Genomic DNA, 18,755 nt, shown 5'->3' with positions numbered 1-18,755 from the left:
AATTAGTTTTTAGAAAGCATAATTCAGTCGTCGTGTCAATCTAAATACTTTCATTTAATTTTCATTAAAGTTTGACTTCACAAGATCACATTAGGTATTTGTTCAAAGCTGAATCACAGCTCAAAGCTGAATATCACAGAAAATTCACTTCTGAATGTCGATGAAAAGTTGTGAGAGAGCAATCGAGACAGAGTTATATTACACGAATTAGCATCAGAAACCAAACTGAAAATGATAGCTTGATGCCGAAGCATCAGGAATTGGCGCCGGGGCGTTGGACAACTTGGCGCCGAGGAACCGATGAAGAAGAACTGGTGACGTCATTTCATTCATCGAGAAGGGGGCAAGAAATGAAGCCAGAAACGGACATACATCAGTTTTAATAAATAGGCATGCGAGTCAGGCAGCCGGGGGCGGTAGCAAAGTGACCAGCTGTGATCACAAGTGGGAGGATTTATTTTTCAGACTGTCATGTTATGTTGAATCCAAATTCTTGGAAACTCCTGAAATTAATTATCGCTTTCCAATAAGTTGAGCTTTTTCCACATACAAACTAGCTGCAAAAACATGATCCAATTAGGTTCTAGGAAACAATGTATCTTAATTTACGTGATTACAGGACACATATAATGTAATCATAAAGTATTACTCTCTCTATTGTCACACTTTAGAGAAATAGTTAACTATTTTACAGTCTCTCATTCTTCTACTCATTCTGCGTCTCTTTTTTAGATGTCACTATTATATTGGCTAGAATTGCGGAGAACACGTTAAAAAACTAGGAGGGCGGCGCCATATTCGTTGCTCCCGCCCCACAAGGAAGCATGCTTCAGCACAACGAACTGCGGCTTCTCACGCACTTTTGGCAATGCGCCAAAAGGTGATGGGCATGAACGGGAGAAAAGGAGAAACACATTCACGAGAAAAAAGGAGGGGAGCAGCAGTAGTAATAGTGGCAGAGAAAAAGAAACAAAAGAAAAGAGAGACGAGAGACGCGGCGACCAGCACCGCTAGATTAAGATAGTATTGCGACTAAAGAGACTTAGAATGAAGGAGCGGGAAGCGAAAGGCGCGAGGGAGGAGGTGGTGCCAGTCGTGGTGCTTCCCTTCCTTCGTTGACTACTGTGAAACGAGAAGACGCGGAGAAATAAACGACAAAAAATAATGGAAGACAGCAAAAATGCCGCTGGAATCTGAATTTTTCTATGATTATTTAATGCTATAACACGATCATTTATGATATCGTCAGAGGGTACAAATGAAAACTTTTCCGGCGCGATCGATAGATCTTATATTTGTCTCTGTGTGTCACATTCATACCGATGCGGACGATGTGCGGCAGAGACGCGGAGAAAGTCTGCGTCTTACGGAGCATAACGCACAGGAACGAGCTCTCTTGCCGTTTAGTGTGTACGCAACGCGAATGACGTCCATTTTGTGGCGAACGGAGAGGGTATGTTCGCTTGCAAACATAGCGAGTGAGGTCAGTCGCGTCTTCGAGAGGAGTTCAATGGTCAATGATTGATTATTAGGATATATTGTTCGGTTTGTAGAGATATGATGATCTAGACACAGAAAAAAGAATTCATGAAATTCTGTAATGTTGGATTTACCAAAATTAACGTGAATAAAAAGTTAAAAGTTACAACTTTGAGAATCATTTTGAATTTTATGTTTAAAAAAACATGAATTTATATCTACTGGTTCTTTCGTCAACTTTTCTTTGTTTAGCAGCTGAGGAAATATACAAAACCAATGGAAATGTAAGATAACATTTAACAAACATTTAAACTTGAGTGCTTCACAGACAACAATTTCCGAAAACTCAAATATTCTCAACGTTCTACCTTCGAATGATATCTGGAAAACCGGTAGCATTACTCATGATAAAAAGGATTATCTAGAAGCTCTGTTTTCAAAGTCATATTACAAAAGAGAATGTGAACACGAGACAAGATTAGAGCCGGTATATTTCTATCCGGGGGAAAATGTCAAAATTAAATGTTACATGTGCAACCTTGCATTGGTTTTTAATGGGTATCTGAAATTTAATTCAATTGCAAGAGTAAATTAAAAAAAGATTACAGGAATCCAAAAGGATGGGCGCGTGTTAAAAATATAGAGAATTTTTTGGAGAAGGGAGAGAAATTCGGATCGAAAGATGGCCCTGAAGCTGAAATGGTTGAAAATTCAGATATAGTAGAGGACCAAAAGTATTTTCCAGTTGAATTCAGATTTTGATCCTCATTTTTCAGTGCTCAATCGTCAGCTAGATCACTTGGAAAACCTTATTACTATGAGGAAGACGGATTTTTGGTCATCGAAAACGTAAAGTGAATTTATTAATCAAACTACAATTGATCCTGCAATTTTTCAGGCCAATGTGTATTCTCAGGGTGTCTATTTCTGTTTCGATGAAGATTCTGTTGCATCACAACGATTTTTCTATATTTTGATTCCAATTCTTCCAGTATTTCACATAGATTCTAAGAATAACAGTAAAATAATGGAGCTCAGTAAGAAATTCTACTGAAACCCTAAAGTAAATCTATTTTTAAGCGAATAACTGCTCTGACTCAGTTAGAAAATTTCCTAATCACTACTGGATGAATTCTAATGAAAAAGTTCCATTTGATGATCAAGATACTTGTTTTGCACGAAATGGAATGGATGATTGGAAGTGTTATGATGTAATTTCTAAAGTGAAGTCAAAAATCAATTTACCGAGTTATTTTCAGTTCGAAAAAATAAAAAGGTTCGAAAAGTGCGAAAATCCAGCCACTTCGTGCGTAAAAAAATTTGTACATCCTACTCTTCCCAATGATATTCCTATTTCAATAAATCTTCAATGGTCTCCTTGGTCAGAATGCAACGATCGGACACAAACTAGAACTGGGCAATGCTTCATAAGATTGGAACGCCAATTAGATGATTCCGATGGTTTACCGGAAAATTGGAGTTGGCTTAGGAAATTAAATACGATGGAAAAACATTTAGCGTTCCGCGATGGCGTTCCACTCTTTAACGGACTGTTGGCTAGTTGGCTTTATGAAGTTGAAAGTCTAGAATCATGTTTAGACACCGAATTAGGGCCGAAGTCTAAACTTAGTGGGGTATGGTTCGTTGAGTTTTCAATAAATCATCTATTTTCTTTCAGTATGACAATTTCTTTGGTAATGTCTTAACTTCACTGTTTTCAAACAAAACTATTTCCGGAATTAAAATGTCTGATAATGCGTTCAAATATTGCATAAGGTAAATGAAAATTCGAAAACCGCGACAAATCAACTACTTCATGAAAAAACAAATTGCAGAACCAAAACATTGGACGAAACGAACGACGCTCTTATTGGAACATACACAGAAGACAAAAGAACATGTTGAAGCGGATATAAATCACTATTCACGGCGACTATGAAAACTAGAGACGAATAAGTAAAAGAAACAATATAAATCACTTAAAACTGAATATTTCGCATTACTTTTAGTCATATTTGTAGCAAAAATAAAGTTTGAAATTGATTCAAACTCAAAAAAACGAAGAAAGTGTTCAAGAAAAACAAATTTAAATTCAAATGTCGTTTAGCGAATAGGTTACGGTGTGCAACGGTGATTGCACAGAATGCGTACGGGGCACCACACCGTACGAGCAAGTGTCTTATGGTAATTAATGTTTGTGTGAGAAAATGTCTGATTCGATGGTTATCGATGTTTTTAAGAAAGATTATTTCATTAATTAAAAATGTAAATATTTAAAATTATTGTATATGTTTAGAATTTTGAAAAAATTCTGAAAGACCGAGTTTTTCTGAAATCATTGTTCCCGCAACTTCATGTCAATTTTAAGAAACCACCCTCCGTGAAAAAAACTGATTATTGATTTAAAGCATCTTGAGTTCTAAACGTTTTTATTATTTTCGTGTTACTTTCGGCAAACAGCGGCTTTTTGTTATATTTTCTAATAAATAATCGAATAAAAATGTTGTATTTTCGTTTTAAAAAACAAGTAAAACAAATAAAATATACAGTTCTCTAACAACCCGTAATAAAAATGATGGAGTATCTAATAGTCTGGTTCAAAGGCTGGATTATTATAATAATTAGTAGACTGAACATGGAATGCATTTTTCAATTGAGTAAAGTTTGGACGTCGTGACATGAATGATTGATAACAACTTTGCATAATTTTGTACCTGAAACCATGGATATATAAATCAAAAAGTAGTTTAATATACTTACGTTTGCTTAGAACAATATTTTGGATGGGCTGGAACTCTTCCTTTTCGGATACTTTCAATTATTTCCTCTGGTCGAATTAAATCTTCATATGGCTGTTCACCTAATGAGAACATTTCATACATCAGTACTCCAAATGACCAACTATCACTTTTAACACTGAATTTTCCAATAAAACACTCTGGTGCAAGCCATCTCACAGGAAGATACCGAAGAGCAAGTGAATTTGCAGCAAATTTGGGATCATCTGGCTCAGAACAAAATCCAAATCCAGAAATTTTCGCTCTTAGTCCAGTAGTTAGAAGAACATTTCTTGCAGTTAAATCACGATGAACAAGGTTTCTTGAATGGATATATTCGATTCCATCACAAATTTCATAAATGATTTTGTAAAGAACTTGGAATGGAATTCTGCTCATTGGAGTAAAACCAGATGAATTATCCTGCTCAGCTCTGTAAATTGGACACACTTTTAACGAGCATTTGACATATTTTATGCATTGTCTGTCTTCCTAAATTTTTCAAAAATTTGATTGAAAATTAAAACATAAAACCAAAAATATTTTAGAATGAAGAGTGTCTGGAAAATTCCAAAATAATATAATATTTTCAGTAAAAAAAACTTACGTCTCTCGAATTTGTGACAAGTATTTGATAAGATTCATATGTGTGAGCTCAAGTAAAGAGCACACCAAATCATTTTTATTCGTCCATCCAAGAAGTAGTGCAATATGATCATGGTGGCGTAGTTGACGCATTGATGCAATTTCTCGTTGTAATTGATCTTCTTCAGGCTCATCGAAATGACTTGGAACCTGGAAGTTTGAGTTATTTGAAAATTTATAGTTTTTTAACTTTAACAAACTCTCATCCAAGTTCCTATACTTTTGGACGAGACTTGGTTCATACGTTGTCATCACTAAATGCTGAATAAAACAACACTTACTCGAACAGCAACTGCACAATCCTGATATTGTTTCATTTCAACTCTGTCTATCCATTGCATAATTGGCGACTTTCCTTTTAATTTTCCCAGATAGACATTCGAAATTGTTCCTTCACCAAGTAAAAACTCTTTGTCAATATGAACGTTTTCAGATTTTATCTCCCATGGCAATCTTGCAACTTTTGCACATTCTTTTGGTGCTCTGAATATATTTGTTTGAAATTGAAATTTTTCCTTGTAAACTCACTTATAGATCCTCGGCTGAAGCATTAGTTCACTCAAAAGTTCAACTTGTTGTCGATGCTTTCTGCTAACATGTCGGTAGATTAAAATTCCAAAAGTTGTGACGGATATTGTTGCACAAATGAAAATCGTGAGCATATCATCAAGTGCAATTGAAAGATATTTTGGACGATGCCATGGACGAGCTGATAGAAGAGGAACTGAAAATAAAAATTATTTTTTAGTCTCTAAAAATCATTCTAAAAGGGAATCCTACAAGGGTCAAATACCGTAGAAAACATTTAAAACTGTTTTGAAAATTTTTGATTCGTAACCAAAAATTCCCAATTATTATGTGTTCGCACATAATAATTTTGGAAGTCTACCAAAAATTAATGTATTATTAATATCTCGATTGAAAAATTTGGCAATTTACCAAAATTAGCTTTTTAGAGTTTTACTATTGGTGTAATATAATAATGAATTTAGAGAACAATAATAACTGATTTAACAGTAAAGTTAGAACATACCCATTGGAATTTCATCAGTACAAGAAGTTGAATAATTTTGAAGATAAAACATATCGTTATGAATAACTTGATTATCAACTGTTTTATCGAGAAATCCTAGATTCACCAAGGGAAGAGTAAAATCTTCATAAACATCATTCAAATCTTCATCCATAACAAGCCGAATATGTGTCTGAAATCTGAAGTTACGAATTCAACTTATTCAAAATTTTGGAACATATCTACCGAATCTTTTATATTAGTCGTCAGGTTCGTAGTAGTTGCACATTCAGCGTTTCCAACAAACAAATAACAAAATGTCTGATTATTTGCCGCAGCAACGTGCTCAACGAAATTTGCATAGATTTGTGCTTTCATTGCAGTACAGTTTGGTTCAGCAGCTTAAATATTTCAAGTTGGAATAAAATTTGAAATAAGATGAAATAAGAATACCCATATGATTAAAACTTTTTAAGCAATTTGATGAAAATGAATGAGTTTTTTGTCCAAGCCATGGAAGAATTATTTGCCAAACTGTTCCATTCTGTAACCAACTTAATACATTAATGAAAAATTTTTTAATGTTTGAATTTTTCTTTTGTTCGATTATTTTCTTTTCAGATATTTTCAAGTTTGCCTTATATACTGAGCTTTTTGAAATTTTTGTGAAGTTCATATTGTGGAAGTTCTTGCTTTATTATTTAATTTTTAAATCAAACCTTTATAATCTGCGAATGCACAAACTGCGAGTACATTTTGGTTTGAGACATTTGACATGTTGGACCATTAATTGTTGACTCAACAACTCTCATTAACTGTGATACATTGAAAGATGTCATAAAAACATAAACATCTGATGATGGTTTGTCCTCGTGGATTATTGCTGGGAATTCTGAACGGAACGGAAAATTAATTGTTATAAATTTAAAAATCATGAATCTCACCGAAATCTCTGTTTTCTTGAAAAATATTTCTTGTCGCAGAAAGATTCATTTCATCATCACTCTTAAAAACTGGAAACTCTGCGGCTTCTTCCAATGGAGTCAAGTCATCTGCATATGAAAGTGCGAGACGTTGTGTATTTTCCTAAAACAGGAACACTTGAACAGATTGATTATTCTCATGTTATCTCACATTTTGGTTTCTGTTGAAAATGTCTGTGATGTTCAGAGGAGCGTAGTCCGTTAAGAGTACAACCTGCTTTTTGAGATATACCGTCAAAACTTGCTGATTATCTTTTGCAACCTTAAAAAGTTATAAGAATAGTTTTCAAAAAATGCACTTACATTATCTAAAATTGTTTTTCCAATGCTTACCAAAGCTTCAGTTTCATATTGCTTATTACTTGCGGAAGGTGTCAATGCACTTGCATACAAAAGAGGATAGTAATTGGTATCATTGAACCATTCCTGAAAAATATTTGACATTTTTTCTATTACTTTACCCTAAACTGCTTTTGAAATTTTGTGTTTGATTGATCAAGAAAGGAAAGGAGTCAAGAAAGGAGTCAAGAAAGGAAAAATAGGCATTCCGCCCAATGGATGTACCACAGAAGGCGACACTTTCTCGCCTCGTGTGCATTTTTAATGTTTATTTTTAAAGAAATCCAGTTTTTTTTCACTTTAGAAGTTGAATACATCTACTAAAAACTCACACTAATTTCTTTAATCAAATCATTAGTCGTAACAATAGTTGAATAATTGGAACCAAAATAAAAATCATATTTAATTTGTTGAGTTGAATTAAATGGCATTAATCGACCATAACTATTCAAAAGATCTTCAAATTGTCGAATATCAGTTTCAGGTGTTACTGTAACCAGAATATATGCATTTGTTCCTACAGTAGGACAAGACAATTCCGTAGGCGGTGGAAGTACAGGATGAATATTTTGAGATTTTATTTGAAATGTTAAATGTAGTAGAATAAGAAGAACTGTGAGCATTCTCATGCTCCAAGTGCGGAGTGCCTCTTCTTTTTGGTAGGAAACAGTGGTGATAAGCCAATTTGTGTCTCGGTCGATAATTTATAACATTGAATGTACAAATGAAAACTGATTGAGAAGAAGAGACGCAGTGCCAATAATTTCTTTGACAAGAAGCCAGGTTACAGGGAATTAAGGTTTTTATTGGTTATGATCTCATTTGTGAGCTGTTCAGGAGGCACAAGCGGAGCAAGTCAGAGAATATTTTAACTGGTTTTTGGAAACGGAATTTGTAGTGTTGTGACTTGTTCGTATTTGTAGTGTTGTGACTATGTTCCTGTTATAATTTTTATCGCTGATCTTTCCATAATGCACGTGCGTTGAACACGAGCATTTATTAAAGAATTAGTGACTACTAAAAGGTATTATCAGAAAAAATTAAATTATCAAATAAAATTGAAAAGTTTCAAACAGATTTTAGATGTTTCATGTCCAAAAATAATATTTTTTTACTGGAGTCTTGTCTATATATTCAACAATATTTACTAACCCGTCTCAGACATCCAAAATCGAAGATGTATATAAAAGAGAGTTCCGCGCTCAAAAATACTGGATTTTTCAAACAAAAAACATTTAAATTCGCTACAGTACTCTTCTATTTCTCATAGTGTAGGCGAAAGCTCTAAAGTTATTGTTAGATAAAGGTAAAAGCCTCAGAGGACGCAAAAACTGATAAGGGTCAGACTGTAGAGAGCTCTGACTGATAAAATATTTCTATTGCGTCATTAAAACAAAAATTAATTATTTAAATATTAGAGTCTTTGAAAGTTCAAATCTTTTGATTTTCATTTGAGATAATTTTTTTTAATGTTCAAAAATGAAATCCGTGAACTCTTTGGGAGTTGGAACAAAACAAAATTTAGAAAAAAACTTCCACATCGATAGTTTCAAAATAAATTTATTTCGCGATAAGCAAATCGAATCATCAAGTTCTTTGGCTTTAACGATGATGAGAACAAACGCTGGCAAAGAAACAAAAGGTAAGGAGATAACTTTTTTGTTGGAGTTTCATGCAATTATCTTCAGGCTATAATCCTGCACCGGCAGATTCCGGAGTTCCTAGAAAATGTGTGATCATTCGCAAGAAGAAAGTCGGGGAAAATATGGAGAAGATTGAGCTTCGCTATGTGGCTTATAGCCGCATCGACAAGGGATCTCGAAGCACTGTAAGATCAATTAGAACAATGGATTATTTTCAACTGCTTCGTTTTCAGACAATGGAGGCAATCAACCATGCAGCTGCTTACTTCCGAGAGCGTGCTGGAGATCTGGACTATCAAGACGAGCCATCCAGCAAGAGTACCTGCCAGAAGACGTTCACTGTGGTGAAGAGCGAGGAAAAAGAAAAGAAGAAGTTGGAGCAATGTCTCCCGATTCTTCTCGTGAGTTTCGTGATTTAAATGGATCCCACCAATGATCTCGTTTTCTTACAGAATATTCGTGCCCGTTTCGCTGAAAACGAGAAGAACAAATCGTACAGCATCCACAAAAGAAACCAAAATGGTGCACTCAAAGCTCTCTGCGATGAGATTGTCGAAGAATCAACTTATGTATTGAACAATGGACATCCAGTTTCTTCGGATTTGATTAAAAAGATTGCCAATATCAATACTCTTTCGAGACAAGTTATTGCTAACGAGACCAAAATGGAAAATCTTGTTCAGGATGAGGTTAGTTTCAATAAAGTCAAATGCAAAAGTTGACTGACACTAGATGGTTTTGCGTAATTTACTCTTCTTTCAGTTTGAACTTGCTGCATCAAAGTCAAAGACCAGTGACAAGGTATCCAAGTGAGAAATCTGACGAAGAAGAAGAATTCAAAAGCTCCCATTATGAATTATTTAGTTGTTCTCGAATAAAGCCGTGAACTCTCAACACGTTTTGTTTTTGTTTTTTGAATTTTGAATTCTGTGAATAAGACACTTCAACATGTTTTCGCTGGAATGGCCCGAGTTTGATGTTCTCAGCGTAGAAGGATTCTGGATCTACTATGCCCTGATCTTTATTGGAGTTCGTTTCTTTTTGTTTACTCAGCGGGAAAAGACATTTATCAATTTTTTTTATTTTTGGTCTGGGAATCCAACAACGCTATAAATACTTACTATAGATGTATTCTATGAATTCTGTAAGCTTAAAACTTACTGATAAGGGAGGAAAGAAAAAAGGATTCTAAATTAGAAAATTTTACTAAATTTATAACAAACTCATATTCTGAGCTTTGTCGTAAGCTTATCTTGAAATCACAATGTGTCTCCCTTTTTATTTTGTATCTGTACCCACGTGGCATATATTTTTGGGTTGTATGACGTCCGTTACATATTTTACTACAAAATGATTATTTTTGGCAGTTCTACGAAAAGACCGATTGCGGTCTGTTTTTGTAGTAGTTTCCATTGAAAACTTTTTTTTATTGATCTGAAAATGACTTTCTTTTTTCAATTTTGTGAAATTAAATGTTCAAATTTTCAGGCAATCGCATGCAGTTTTGTTTTGCGATGGGCAACTGAAGACTCGTATGATCTTCCAGCATATGTAAGTATTTAAATGATTATTCACTTGAGGATTCATTGTTTTATTTTTCTTCCTCTTTCAGAAAAACAACAAACGTCTTCACTTCGTCTTAAACTTGGGAGATGCGGATTCGTTGAGCTTCTATCGTGTGAAAGATGGTCCGTCGGGAGGAAAGTGACGAAATAGTTATTTGTTTTTGTGTGTTTTTTTTTCAATAAAAAATGATTGAGTACAAATCAATTTGTTAAACAACTAAAAAAAATATAAAATAACAATATTTTATTGTTTTCATTTTAACAGAAAATTAGAAAGATGCGGCTAGCGTTGAAGACGTTGCCGATATGCCATTGGATGGAAGGGACGACGAATCTCGCGAGTGAACTGAAAAAATGGATTTATTGTTTCAAATTTTATTTTATTAGAAATCTCTTCACACAATTGGTTTCTGAATTTTGAATCATTTCTCATCATAAGACATGCTCACAATGTTTCAAAGATGAAGGCGTGACGCTAGGAAATCCCTTCTTTACACATTAGATTTACTTTTTGCCGCGGATTAAATAGAATTTGCTAACAAAAAAGAGTAGTCTGCAGAAGTTGGATAAGGTTTATTAAGAGTTCATCTGGACAATATATTTGCAATAGAAATGTGTTGCAGTAGATCGTGCTCATGAAAAAACAAAACTAAACCAAAATGCCCACTTATAAAGTGCTAGCCTGTCACGCAAGCACGAGCCTGCCTGTAATGCAAGGGCCCCGCCTGCCTCTTGCCTACACGCGGCATACAAAATTATGCATCCCTTGACATTATTGTAAGCCGACAACTTGAATATTTTAGAGTACATTCTTTCAAATTTAAATTCTCAAAACTTTGGAATCAATTACCTCATAGTCATCATAGAAATCATGAGTTGGATCCCAACGACGATAGCGAAAATACTTTGGCTGAAAGTGTCTTGCAGGGGACTTTACTGCTTCAGTAGTTTGGAAGAAAAGTGCCAAAAGTAAGAGAATTGCGAGGAGTGAGCGCATTTTGTTTCAATTCTGTAGAATTTTTTGCTTTTTTTGCGTCGAAAAAATGAAAGTATGAGTGTTGGTGAGCGAGAAGACAAGAAATGTAGGCGGAGCCTGTGCACGAAGAGATTGATGATGGGGGTGGAGAGCAAGGGGAGAAAGAGATTAGCGTGAAGAATAGACAAAATCGGAATTTTAAGGAATAGTCAGTACGGAGGACACTTACAAATCTTACTCTTCATCTTTACTGGGAACTTTTGCTCTTTTTCGGAATGAGCACAATGTAATCCTTGTAGGAATTGGAATGATGGTTCAAATGAGAAAATTGATATAATTAAAGGAATAATTTTGGGAACAAGGAGAATGAATGAAGAAGGACGAAGAAACACGAAAATTTGCAACTGCATGTGAAATAATGCAGAGCAGAAGATCGAATGTAGGAGGAAGGATTTCAAAAAAAAGAAGAGGAAGGGTTAATTCAGAGAAAATGTGAAAAGAAATGTCTTGCGATTTATGAAGAATACGAATAAGGAAAAGAACAAAAGAGAAATGTACTGGTACTTCAAAAAAATGCCTAGCACGCATATTTAGTTGATTGTAGTATTCTAACATTTTGAAGAGTTATTATCCGAATGTGAATTGAATATTAAATGGCTAATGGAAAAAGTATCGAAAACATTTCTGAAACATTCCGCATTTTCTAGGAAATTTCTAACTCGTCTTTGATGAAAACATTGGCAGCTTAATCATAGAAAAAAGTGGACAACCCTGAGTGGTATATTGGACCAGAGGCGCTAGGCAAGCAGGTTTCAGGCAGGTCCTGAAACCACGCCTGCCTACAAGTTCTACCGAGATTGTAAGGTTATATTGGGGTTATATGTAAGGTTAAGGTTAAGGTTAAGGTGTAAGGTAATATGGCGGTGGGAATTTCAATGGGTGGTTTTCTTGCAATAATAATTTTTGATTTCTTTGTTACAGAAAAAAGTACTTTGAAAAAATGTTCTTAGTTCAAATTTGATAGTGGAACAAAAATAATGAAGAGAGTTTGAGCTTGAAATTTGAAAGAAAGTAAGTTATCGTTCTTTCATTGATGGTTCTGATCCATAAATGCCTTCCATCCAATCTACTCATTATCTCGTAGGGAAATAACAAATAACCTATTTGCTTCGAAAATGTAATTATTTCGAAGAATTCAAAATGTAAAATTATAGTTTCAAAATTGTATGAAAAATCCTTCAACTAGTATGAATAGAAAAATGTTGTGAATTGAATTTCAAAAAGTTACAAAGATAGACTTCGAAAAAACATCATATCCTGCAAAATGACTAGAGATTCAATTTGTATTGAATGACGTTTTACTTACTTTACAAAAATGGATAACTTGTAGTTTAAACTATTGGATAAGGAAGAAGACACTTAAAATACAAACTTTTTGCTCTGTTAGTCACTAATTTTGCAAGTGAAAAAGAGTTCGTAGAAACTGAAAATTAGTATTCTCGCATTGTCGTGAGGTCGTTGAACAAAAAAAACCAATTAGTTTGAAACCGAACGGAATTAAATATTGCTTTTCGAAAAAAAAACCGAACATAAAATGCAGAACATACTCTCTACAAATTCTCATATTTTTCATATATTCCCATACACTACAATTTAATATTCCCCGGTATAATTAATTATTCGAAAGATTTTGGAACCTGCGAATAAAGTGTTGATCAGCAAAATAGTATACCACGAAAACACACGTTTTAGAAGCAGGAAAAGGATGAAGTCGACAACTGAAAAAAAAGCTTTTAGTCCCTAATTAGTCTCATTTTTCTCTCGTTATTTCCAACAAAGCTAGAGAGATCCGGTTTAATTTTTTATTCTAAAAATATTTTTAACAAATCATGTTAAGTTCGAGCTTTATTTCATTTAAAGCAAGAAGATCTCAAAAATACGAAAAACCCTAGAATTTTTTTCAAAGTTTCCAATTCTCGATTGAGTTTTTGGAAATATGGCAGCCTTATTTGAAGGGAGTATGACATAAATAGCACTTTCAAAACGAAATGGAGCACTTTCAGTTTATTTTCGTTAAAAGAAAAGTGAAAAAACCAATTCACTTTTCTAAAAAAAAAACCTGGCCAAACGACCAAATAACACCCAACTCTTAAAACTTTTCATTGTAGACGTGTCTAGAAAAATTATATACCGTATATTCCTTATTTGTAAGGCGCCTCTATTAGTTTTGCACCTCTATTAGTTTTGCATCTAAAATCACTCATCGAAAATTAGTTTTGCACCTCTAATAGTTTTGCACCCCTTCATGTATTCCCTATTTTTAGGAATTCAAAATTTGCATTATAAAATCGTTTTACAAATCAGGAAAATTCTTACAGACTTGGTATAACAAGTCAAAATAGGCAAAATATGAGTACAACTCGAGTCGGACAGTTTTTGCGTATCAGCTTTAAAATTCGTCTATTTTGGTTCATAAGGTGTTACTGAAATTGATGATATTTGCCATAACTTAATGGAAAACATGAGAAAAAACCTGTTTGAAAATTAGTTTTGCACCCTCTATTAGTTTTGCACCCTCTATTAGTTTTGCACCCTCCATTAGTTTTGCATCAAATTAGGTGTCCGAAAATTAGTTTTGCACGGCTTACTAATAGAGGATATACGGTAAATTCTATTTTGAATTACGCGCCAATTTGCGGCACACACGGCCTAGAAAACTCTCCGGCCATCAGTCGTGTACTCCTCTCGGACAATAAATTTTCTTTCGAATTTCGAACTTATTTTCTGCTCAATCCATAAAATATATGTATCTTCTTTTCTATTTAAAATATATTTCGTTATTCAAAAATTGCAGAATGTCAGTCACACTTCACACCACTTCCGGAGACATTAAAATTGAGCTTTATGTAGACGATGCGCCAAAAGCTTGCGAGGTAAATTCAGTTTATGCTTCTTAACCGCTAAAAAATATAAATTCTATTTTATTTCAGAATTTTCTTGCATTATGTGCCAGCGACTACTACAATGGATGCATTTTTCATAGAAACATCAAAGATTTTATGGTGCAAACTGGAGATCCAACGCATTCGGGAAAAGGCGGCGAAAGTATTTGGGGAGGACCATTCGAAGACGAATTTGTTAGTGCTCTGAAGGTACAACGGAATACTTTAAATCTTAGTTTCAAAATAGTTCAATTTTTAGCATGACTCACGAGGATGCGTATCAATGGCAAACAATGGACCTGACTCCAATCGATCGCAATTCTTCATCACTTACGCGAAGCAAGCTCATCTCGACATGAAGTACACACTTTTCGGAAAGTAAGGAATTACCATTAAGATTATTTGCGCAACAATCATAATTTTCAGAGTGATTGACGGATTCGACACCCTAGAAGAAATAGAAACGATCAAAGTTGACAATAAATACAGACCTCTCGTTCAGCAAAAGTGAGTTTCTACGGAAAACTAAATTCTCTCATTAATTGCTAATATTCAGAATACAGAATGTGACGATCCACGCGAATCCGATGGCTGCTGATTAAAAAACATTATATGTTTTGCATAATTTTATCTATTTATTTTCACTTAAGACAAGTTTTTTGTTTTGTACAAGGTCTTTGAAATGATAAACAATGAGAATCAAAAAGTTGGACAATAAAGCGTTGAGTTGTGATGACCCATTCGAAGATTGCACATCAATTGCATTTGACACGTGGAATCGCATTGCGGAGAGAAGTTTCGGAATGCGTATCTGAAATACTTATTTAGAAATAGAAATTGGAGACTTCTAAAGCTTACTGATAAAATTTCTCTCGTTTCTTTTCGCTGGTGAAAAGTTTCTGAATAACTTTGTTCCAGGAAAGCGGAGACAGATCATCCATCCCATGTGCTTGTCGAGCAGAATACAGCTTCTCCCACACCGGCTTTTTGTCCTCCGTTGCTTTCTCCAAATCGGCGTAATAAGTTGTGAAGTCGACGATTTTCTGGACTCATAATTAAAATTTCTAGTAATTTTTCCAGATATCTTACAAATTTATTATAAGGATCAATTTCGTAGATTCTGTATGCAGGATTTTGATACTCAAAAGTAGTTACCGAAGGTGAAGCATATCCAACCTGTAAGAAAGGAATTATGATAAATATCAATTTCAAAAAATCTTACACTTATTGGTTTACTCGACACGTTATGCATATCCTCATAGAAAACTGTAAAGTAATCCAAATGATCATGTCCGAAGAATTGAGCGGCTATCGTAGAAGAAAATCTGAAATTTGATATTTCTTTTTTATCAAACTTTAAAATATCTATCAACCTCTGAATAACTCGATAGTAATTGAATGCCCAACCTTCAAGACATTCAGAATCTCCAGGTGGAATATGTGCAAGTACATAAACTTGTTCTCCTTTCTTCTCAGATTCAAATAGTTCTTTTACAAACCAGGACATTGAAGAATCCGGATCACTTTGGTTTAGATACAGGAAACTGAAAAATGAAAGGTTATTTGCAGAGAATATGAAAAACGTTGAAACTCACAAGTTGGTAACTTCACAGAATCCAGTATTGAGGGTAATTAATTTAAGTCCATCCATAACTTGTGTAGAGTAGGAACCACGTCTGAAAGTTCAGGTTATCAAAGGATGTGCGTTGTTTTGTATATGAATCAGTGAAAACAATTTCAACAGAATTTTGGTAGCGTGAAAACAAAAATTAAAGTTCTCAAAAATGTTAGACTGGAGGTTTTTGGTTTTTGTTCTTCGAATAATGACATTTTTCGATACTACTGTAGTGGTACGGTAGGAAACTTTTCAAATACAACGTGTAGTTTAAAAAATAAATAAAAGATGACTAACTTCAATAAACTATCTTTAGCACCTTCGCTCAACCATGGTCCACTCATTGTTTGAAACTCTTTGTACAACCATGTTGGCCAGAATCGTTCGTCGACTGAATGTGGTGCAAAACTATTCACAGGAACACCTGAAACTACCGTACTGTATCTTTTTTCTCGAAAAACTACCGTACCTTCATGATTTCCAAGTGCCCAATAGATTGGTGTAGATGGGAATGTATTCTGAACAAGGCGATGAAGCTTTCTTAAAACTGAAAGATGCTCTTCAATTGAATATTCCCAATCCACATGGTTGATGTAATCTCCAGTCATTATCACCATATCAATCATATGTGTTTTATTGATATGTGATAACATATTCTCAACTGTCCAAAATGGAATATCACACTTTCCAACTGATCCCCAGTATCCAGCAGCTTTTTTCGGTTCAGACACGGATACTCTACAGCAGACTGGATCATCACAATTGGCTTCCGATGGATATTTATATTCAAAATCAACATGAAGATCTGTCAACTGGAGGACATTCAAATTCTGTGACATTGACATGTTTGGTTTCTTTTGAACTTTTTTCTTCGAAATTCTAGTTCGTTTTGGTTTCGGTGGAAGTGCAACCATCCATCCAGATTCTGAAGGATCTGTTGGATCAGCACAGTCAGGGAGAATAATTCCACAAATTTGAGATGGACTTTCATTGGCAAGACGACGGAATACATAGAAGAACTCATCCTGAAAAAAACAAACTCTTTTTGATTTTTCACAAAATTTTGAATTGACAAAAAAAATGCTTCAAACATAAAAAAAAAACTTGAAAAACTCATACTCATACATTAGGATTATTTCCAAATTATGTTGAAATTAAGGGAACTGGTTACATGTTTGTATGAAAAAATATGTTAAAAATCTCAGACTCACCCTAAATTGTGAAGAAATTCCATCACAGACCGCCCATGGTTGTTTGGCAAAAAGCTTACAGACAATGGTTGCAAACTCGAGAATTACTGGCTCAGAAACATCAAATTTCAAGAAAAAACTGAAAAGTTATGATATGACTTTGCAAATAAAAATGACCAACCTGGCAACTGATATTAATCCTGTACATGAGATACAAAGTGGTTGGAATCCGTATTTATCGTAAGTAACTTTATTTTGAATACTTTCTAAAAAATAAATGCATTCATTAACTGAACATCTCAATAAAGAAATCAAACCTTTTGTTCTTAAAACTGTTGCATTTGTATATATTAATAATACAGTCGATATTAAATAAATTATCCTCATTTCCAGAGTTTCCTGAAAATTCAAAATAAAGCTAAAAGGAAAAAAGTAATAACAAAAAGAAGAAGACGAAATGTGAGAAAATTTCAAAAACGAACTCGTCAGCTGTTCATTTATGACGGTCATGTGGACTAAGATCAAACCGCAACTGACAAAAAAATGACCGAGACTCATAAAAAAGAAAAAAAAATGTAATAAAGGGAACAAATTAAAGAAAATCCTTTTTAATTGATTTATCCTATCTTTCCAGGTTATCTTATCAAAAATTTATATATTTATTTAATGGAAATCAAAACACAATCTTATCAAATGAGATGTCACGTGACGATAGTTATCGTTGATAATTAGTCACATAAAAACAGATTAAAACCAATTTTTTATACGAGTTTCTTGTTCTAGAAAAGTCTATTTCAAAATTTGCGATCGATGGTTTTCTTTAAATTTTTGAAAATTGTACACTGCAAAGATTGTTGGGATTTCTTTTAGACGTTAGACTGATGTTTTCAAATTTAAAACTTGTATAGCAATATTACACATGACATGTCAAAATCGGAAAAAATTCTGATAAATGGAATGATGAAGGTTTTATTCAAAAAAGAATGTGGGAATATGGTTGTCAGCATTGAATTTTCAACACATAAAAATGTTCCTCTACAGAAATTTTCCTTCAAGCAACAATTTGACGATTTACTAACTTTGGCAAATCTTGAATTTTATCGAAAATGAGAACTTCACGAAACTTGATTCAAAATGAGAAGGTATTCAAAAGTGTTCGACTTGTCTACACATGAAAATTAATCCATCAAATCCAAGAGATTTATGTTCAAAATAGTCTTAATTTCTGGATTAGTTCTGGAATAGATTTTGTTGTATTCGGAATTAATATTTTTGGATTGCTAGAAATTAACTTATAGGTAAGTAGCATTTCGTTTGAAAAGTACATATACTTTTTGGTAAATGTTTTTTGTGTAAACTTGAAGATTAGTGGAAAGCATAATAACGCAGCAATAGAGAACGCCAAGTTTTTGGATAAACCCGAAAATGCAAAAAATTTCAAAATCAAACCATCATCCATGTCAAATCTCTTCATTTTTCTTCAATCACCAGTGCAATGTCCTGTGTCTGTAGCCTCTTAAATCACAATACTATCTCTGTTTTTCTCAATTTTCTCTGATTCATTGAATGTTTTTTCTCCATTTTTCCTC

At 33.9% G+C, this 18,755-nt stretch overlaps 7 protein-coding genes and 3 non-coding genes across 11 annotated transcripts; 5 read left to right on the top strand and 5 right to left on the bottom strand.

The window, feature by feature from the left end:
- The first annotated feature begins 33 nt into the window (after nucleotides 1-33).
- On the top strand, nucleotides 34-3,538 carry F22D3.4 (uncharacterized protein). The gene is made up of 9 exons (NM_063020.4): nucleotides 34-1,763; nucleotides 1,808-2,037; nucleotides 2,088-2,213; nucleotides 2,256-2,328; nucleotides 2,378-2,516; nucleotides 2,560-2,690; nucleotides 2,739-3,113; nucleotides 3,158-3,255; nucleotides 3,315-3,538. Exons 1-9 carry the CDS (start codon nucleotides 1,686-1,688, stop codon nucleotides 3,382-3,384), a joined length of 1,320 nt encoding a protein of 439 aa, NP_495421.2. The 5' UTR covers nucleotides 34-1,685; the 3' UTR covers nucleotides 3,385-3,538.
- F22D3.7 lies at nucleotides 744-884 on the bottom strand. The gene has a single exon (NR_051300.1). It is a non-coding gene; the product is annotated as an Unclassified non-coding RNA F22D3.7 (non-coding RNA).
- On the top strand, nucleotides 744-884 carry F22D3.8. The gene has a single exon (NR_051301.1). It is a non-coding gene; the product is annotated as an Unclassified non-coding RNA F22D3.8 (non-coding RNA).
- A 353-nt stretch (nucleotides 3,539-3,891) lies between the features above and the next one.
- Nucleotides 3,892-7,957, bottom strand: B0252.1 (Protein kinase domain-containing protein). The gene is made up of 13 exons (NM_063018.6): nucleotides 7,568-7,957; nucleotides 7,200-7,322; nucleotides 7,048-7,158; nucleotides 6,858-6,999; nucleotides 6,633-6,805; nucleotides 6,367-6,457; nucleotides 6,160-6,314; nucleotides 5,935-6,106; nucleotides 5,430-5,625; nucleotides 5,183-5,384; nucleotides 4,864-5,051; nucleotides 4,240-4,689; nucleotides 3,892-4,193 (listed from the first exon to the last, which is right to left on the bottom strand). Exons 1-13 carry the CDS (start codon nucleotides 7,862-7,864, stop codon nucleotides 4,064-4,066), a joined length of 2,430 nt encoding a protein of 809 aa, NP_495419.2. The 5' UTR covers nucleotides 7,865-7,957; the 3' UTR covers nucleotides 3,892-4,063.
- On the bottom strand, nucleotides 3,953-3,973 carry 21ur-15020. The gene has a single exon (NR_051299.1).
- An 801-nt stretch (nucleotides 7,958-8,758) lies between the features above and the next one.
- B0252.5 (uncharacterized protein) lies at nucleotides 8,759-9,770 on the top strand. Its single transcript, NM_001377812.1, has 5 exons — nucleotides 8,759-8,877; nucleotides 8,924-9,063; nucleotides 9,112-9,279; nucleotides 9,331-9,567; nucleotides 9,641-9,770. Exons 1-5 carry the CDS (start codon nucleotides 8,844-8,846, stop codon nucleotides 9,689-9,691), a joined length of 630 nt encoding a protein of 209 aa, NP_001364679.1. The 5' UTR covers nucleotides 8,759-8,843; the 3' UTR covers nucleotides 9,692-9,770.
- A 56-nt stretch (nucleotides 9,771-9,826) lies between these two features.
- On the top strand, nucleotides 9,827-10,644 carry B0252.11 (ResB domain-containing protein; the record flags this gene model as incomplete). The annotated part of the gene is made up of 3 exons (NM_001377811.2): nucleotides 9,827-9,907; nucleotides 10,367-10,429; nucleotides 10,491-10,644. 3 exons carry the CDS (start codon nucleotides 9,827-9,829, stop codon nucleotides 10,584-10,586), a joined length of 240 nt encoding a protein of 79 aa, NP_001364519.1. The 3' UTR covers nucleotides 10,587-10,644.
- A 29-nt stretch (nucleotides 10,645-10,673) lies between these two features.
- On the bottom strand, nucleotides 10,674-11,471 carry nssp-19 (Neuropeptide-Like Protein). Its single transcript, NM_001038234.3, has 2 exons — nucleotides 11,294-11,471; nucleotides 10,674-10,789 (listed from the first exon to the last, which is right to left on the bottom strand). Exons 1-2 carry the CDS (start codon nucleotides 11,438-11,440, stop codon nucleotides 10,727-10,729), a joined length of 210 nt encoding a protein of 69 aa, NP_001033323.1. The 5' UTR covers nucleotides 11,441-11,471; the 3' UTR covers nucleotides 10,674-10,726.
- Nucleotides 11,472-14,271: 2,800 nt separating this feature from the next.
- Nucleotides 14,272-15,097, top strand: cyn-10 (Peptidyl-prolyl cis-trans isomerase 10). 2 transcript variants are annotated; one of them, NM_001026719.5, is made up of 5 exons: nucleotides 14,274-14,352; nucleotides 14,410-14,571; nucleotides 14,621-14,739; nucleotides 14,788-14,868; nucleotides 14,918-15,097. In NM_001026719.5, the coding sequence occupies exons 1-5, from the start codon at nucleotides 14,275-14,277 to the stop codon at nucleotides 14,961-14,963; spliced, it is 486 nt and encodes a 161-aa protein (NP_001021890.1). In that variant the 5' UTR covers nucleotide 14,274; the 3' UTR covers nucleotides 14,964-15,097. The 2 variants fall into 2 exon arrangements, with proteins under 2 accessions (NP_495416.2, NP_001021890.1); NM_063015.5 differs by having other exon boundaries at nucleotides 14,272-14,352; nucleotides 14,788-15,066.
- On the bottom strand, nucleotides 14,978-17,565 carry asm-1 (Sphingomyelin phosphodiesterase 1). The gene is made up of 11 exons (NM_063014.9): nucleotides 17,484-17,565; nucleotides 17,348-17,432; nucleotides 17,188-17,305; nucleotides 16,446-17,001; nucleotides 16,274-16,400; nucleotides 15,957-16,037; nucleotides 15,735-15,905; nucleotides 15,584-15,686; nucleotides 15,451-15,537; nucleotides 15,220-15,404; nucleotides 14,978-15,172 (listed from the first exon to the last, which is right to left on the bottom strand). Exons 1-11 carry the CDS (start codon nucleotides 17,551-17,553, stop codon nucleotides 15,061-15,063), a joined length of 1,695 nt encoding a protein of 564 aa, NP_495415.2. The 5' UTR covers nucleotides 17,554-17,565; the 3' UTR covers nucleotides 14,978-15,060.
- Nucleotides 17,566-18,755: the final 1,190 nt, after the last annotated feature.

The sequence above is a fragment of the Caenorhabditis elegans genome, chromosome II (genome assembly GCF_000002985.6).
Source record: "Caenorhabditis elegans chromosome II".
Classification (NCBI taxonomy): Eukaryota; Metazoa; Nematoda; class Chromadorea; order Rhabditida; family Rhabditidae; genus Caenorhabditis; species Caenorhabditis elegans.
The sequence above is the reverse complement of the archived record's forward strand: the minus strand, read 5'-3'. Positions and strand labels throughout refer to the sequence as shown.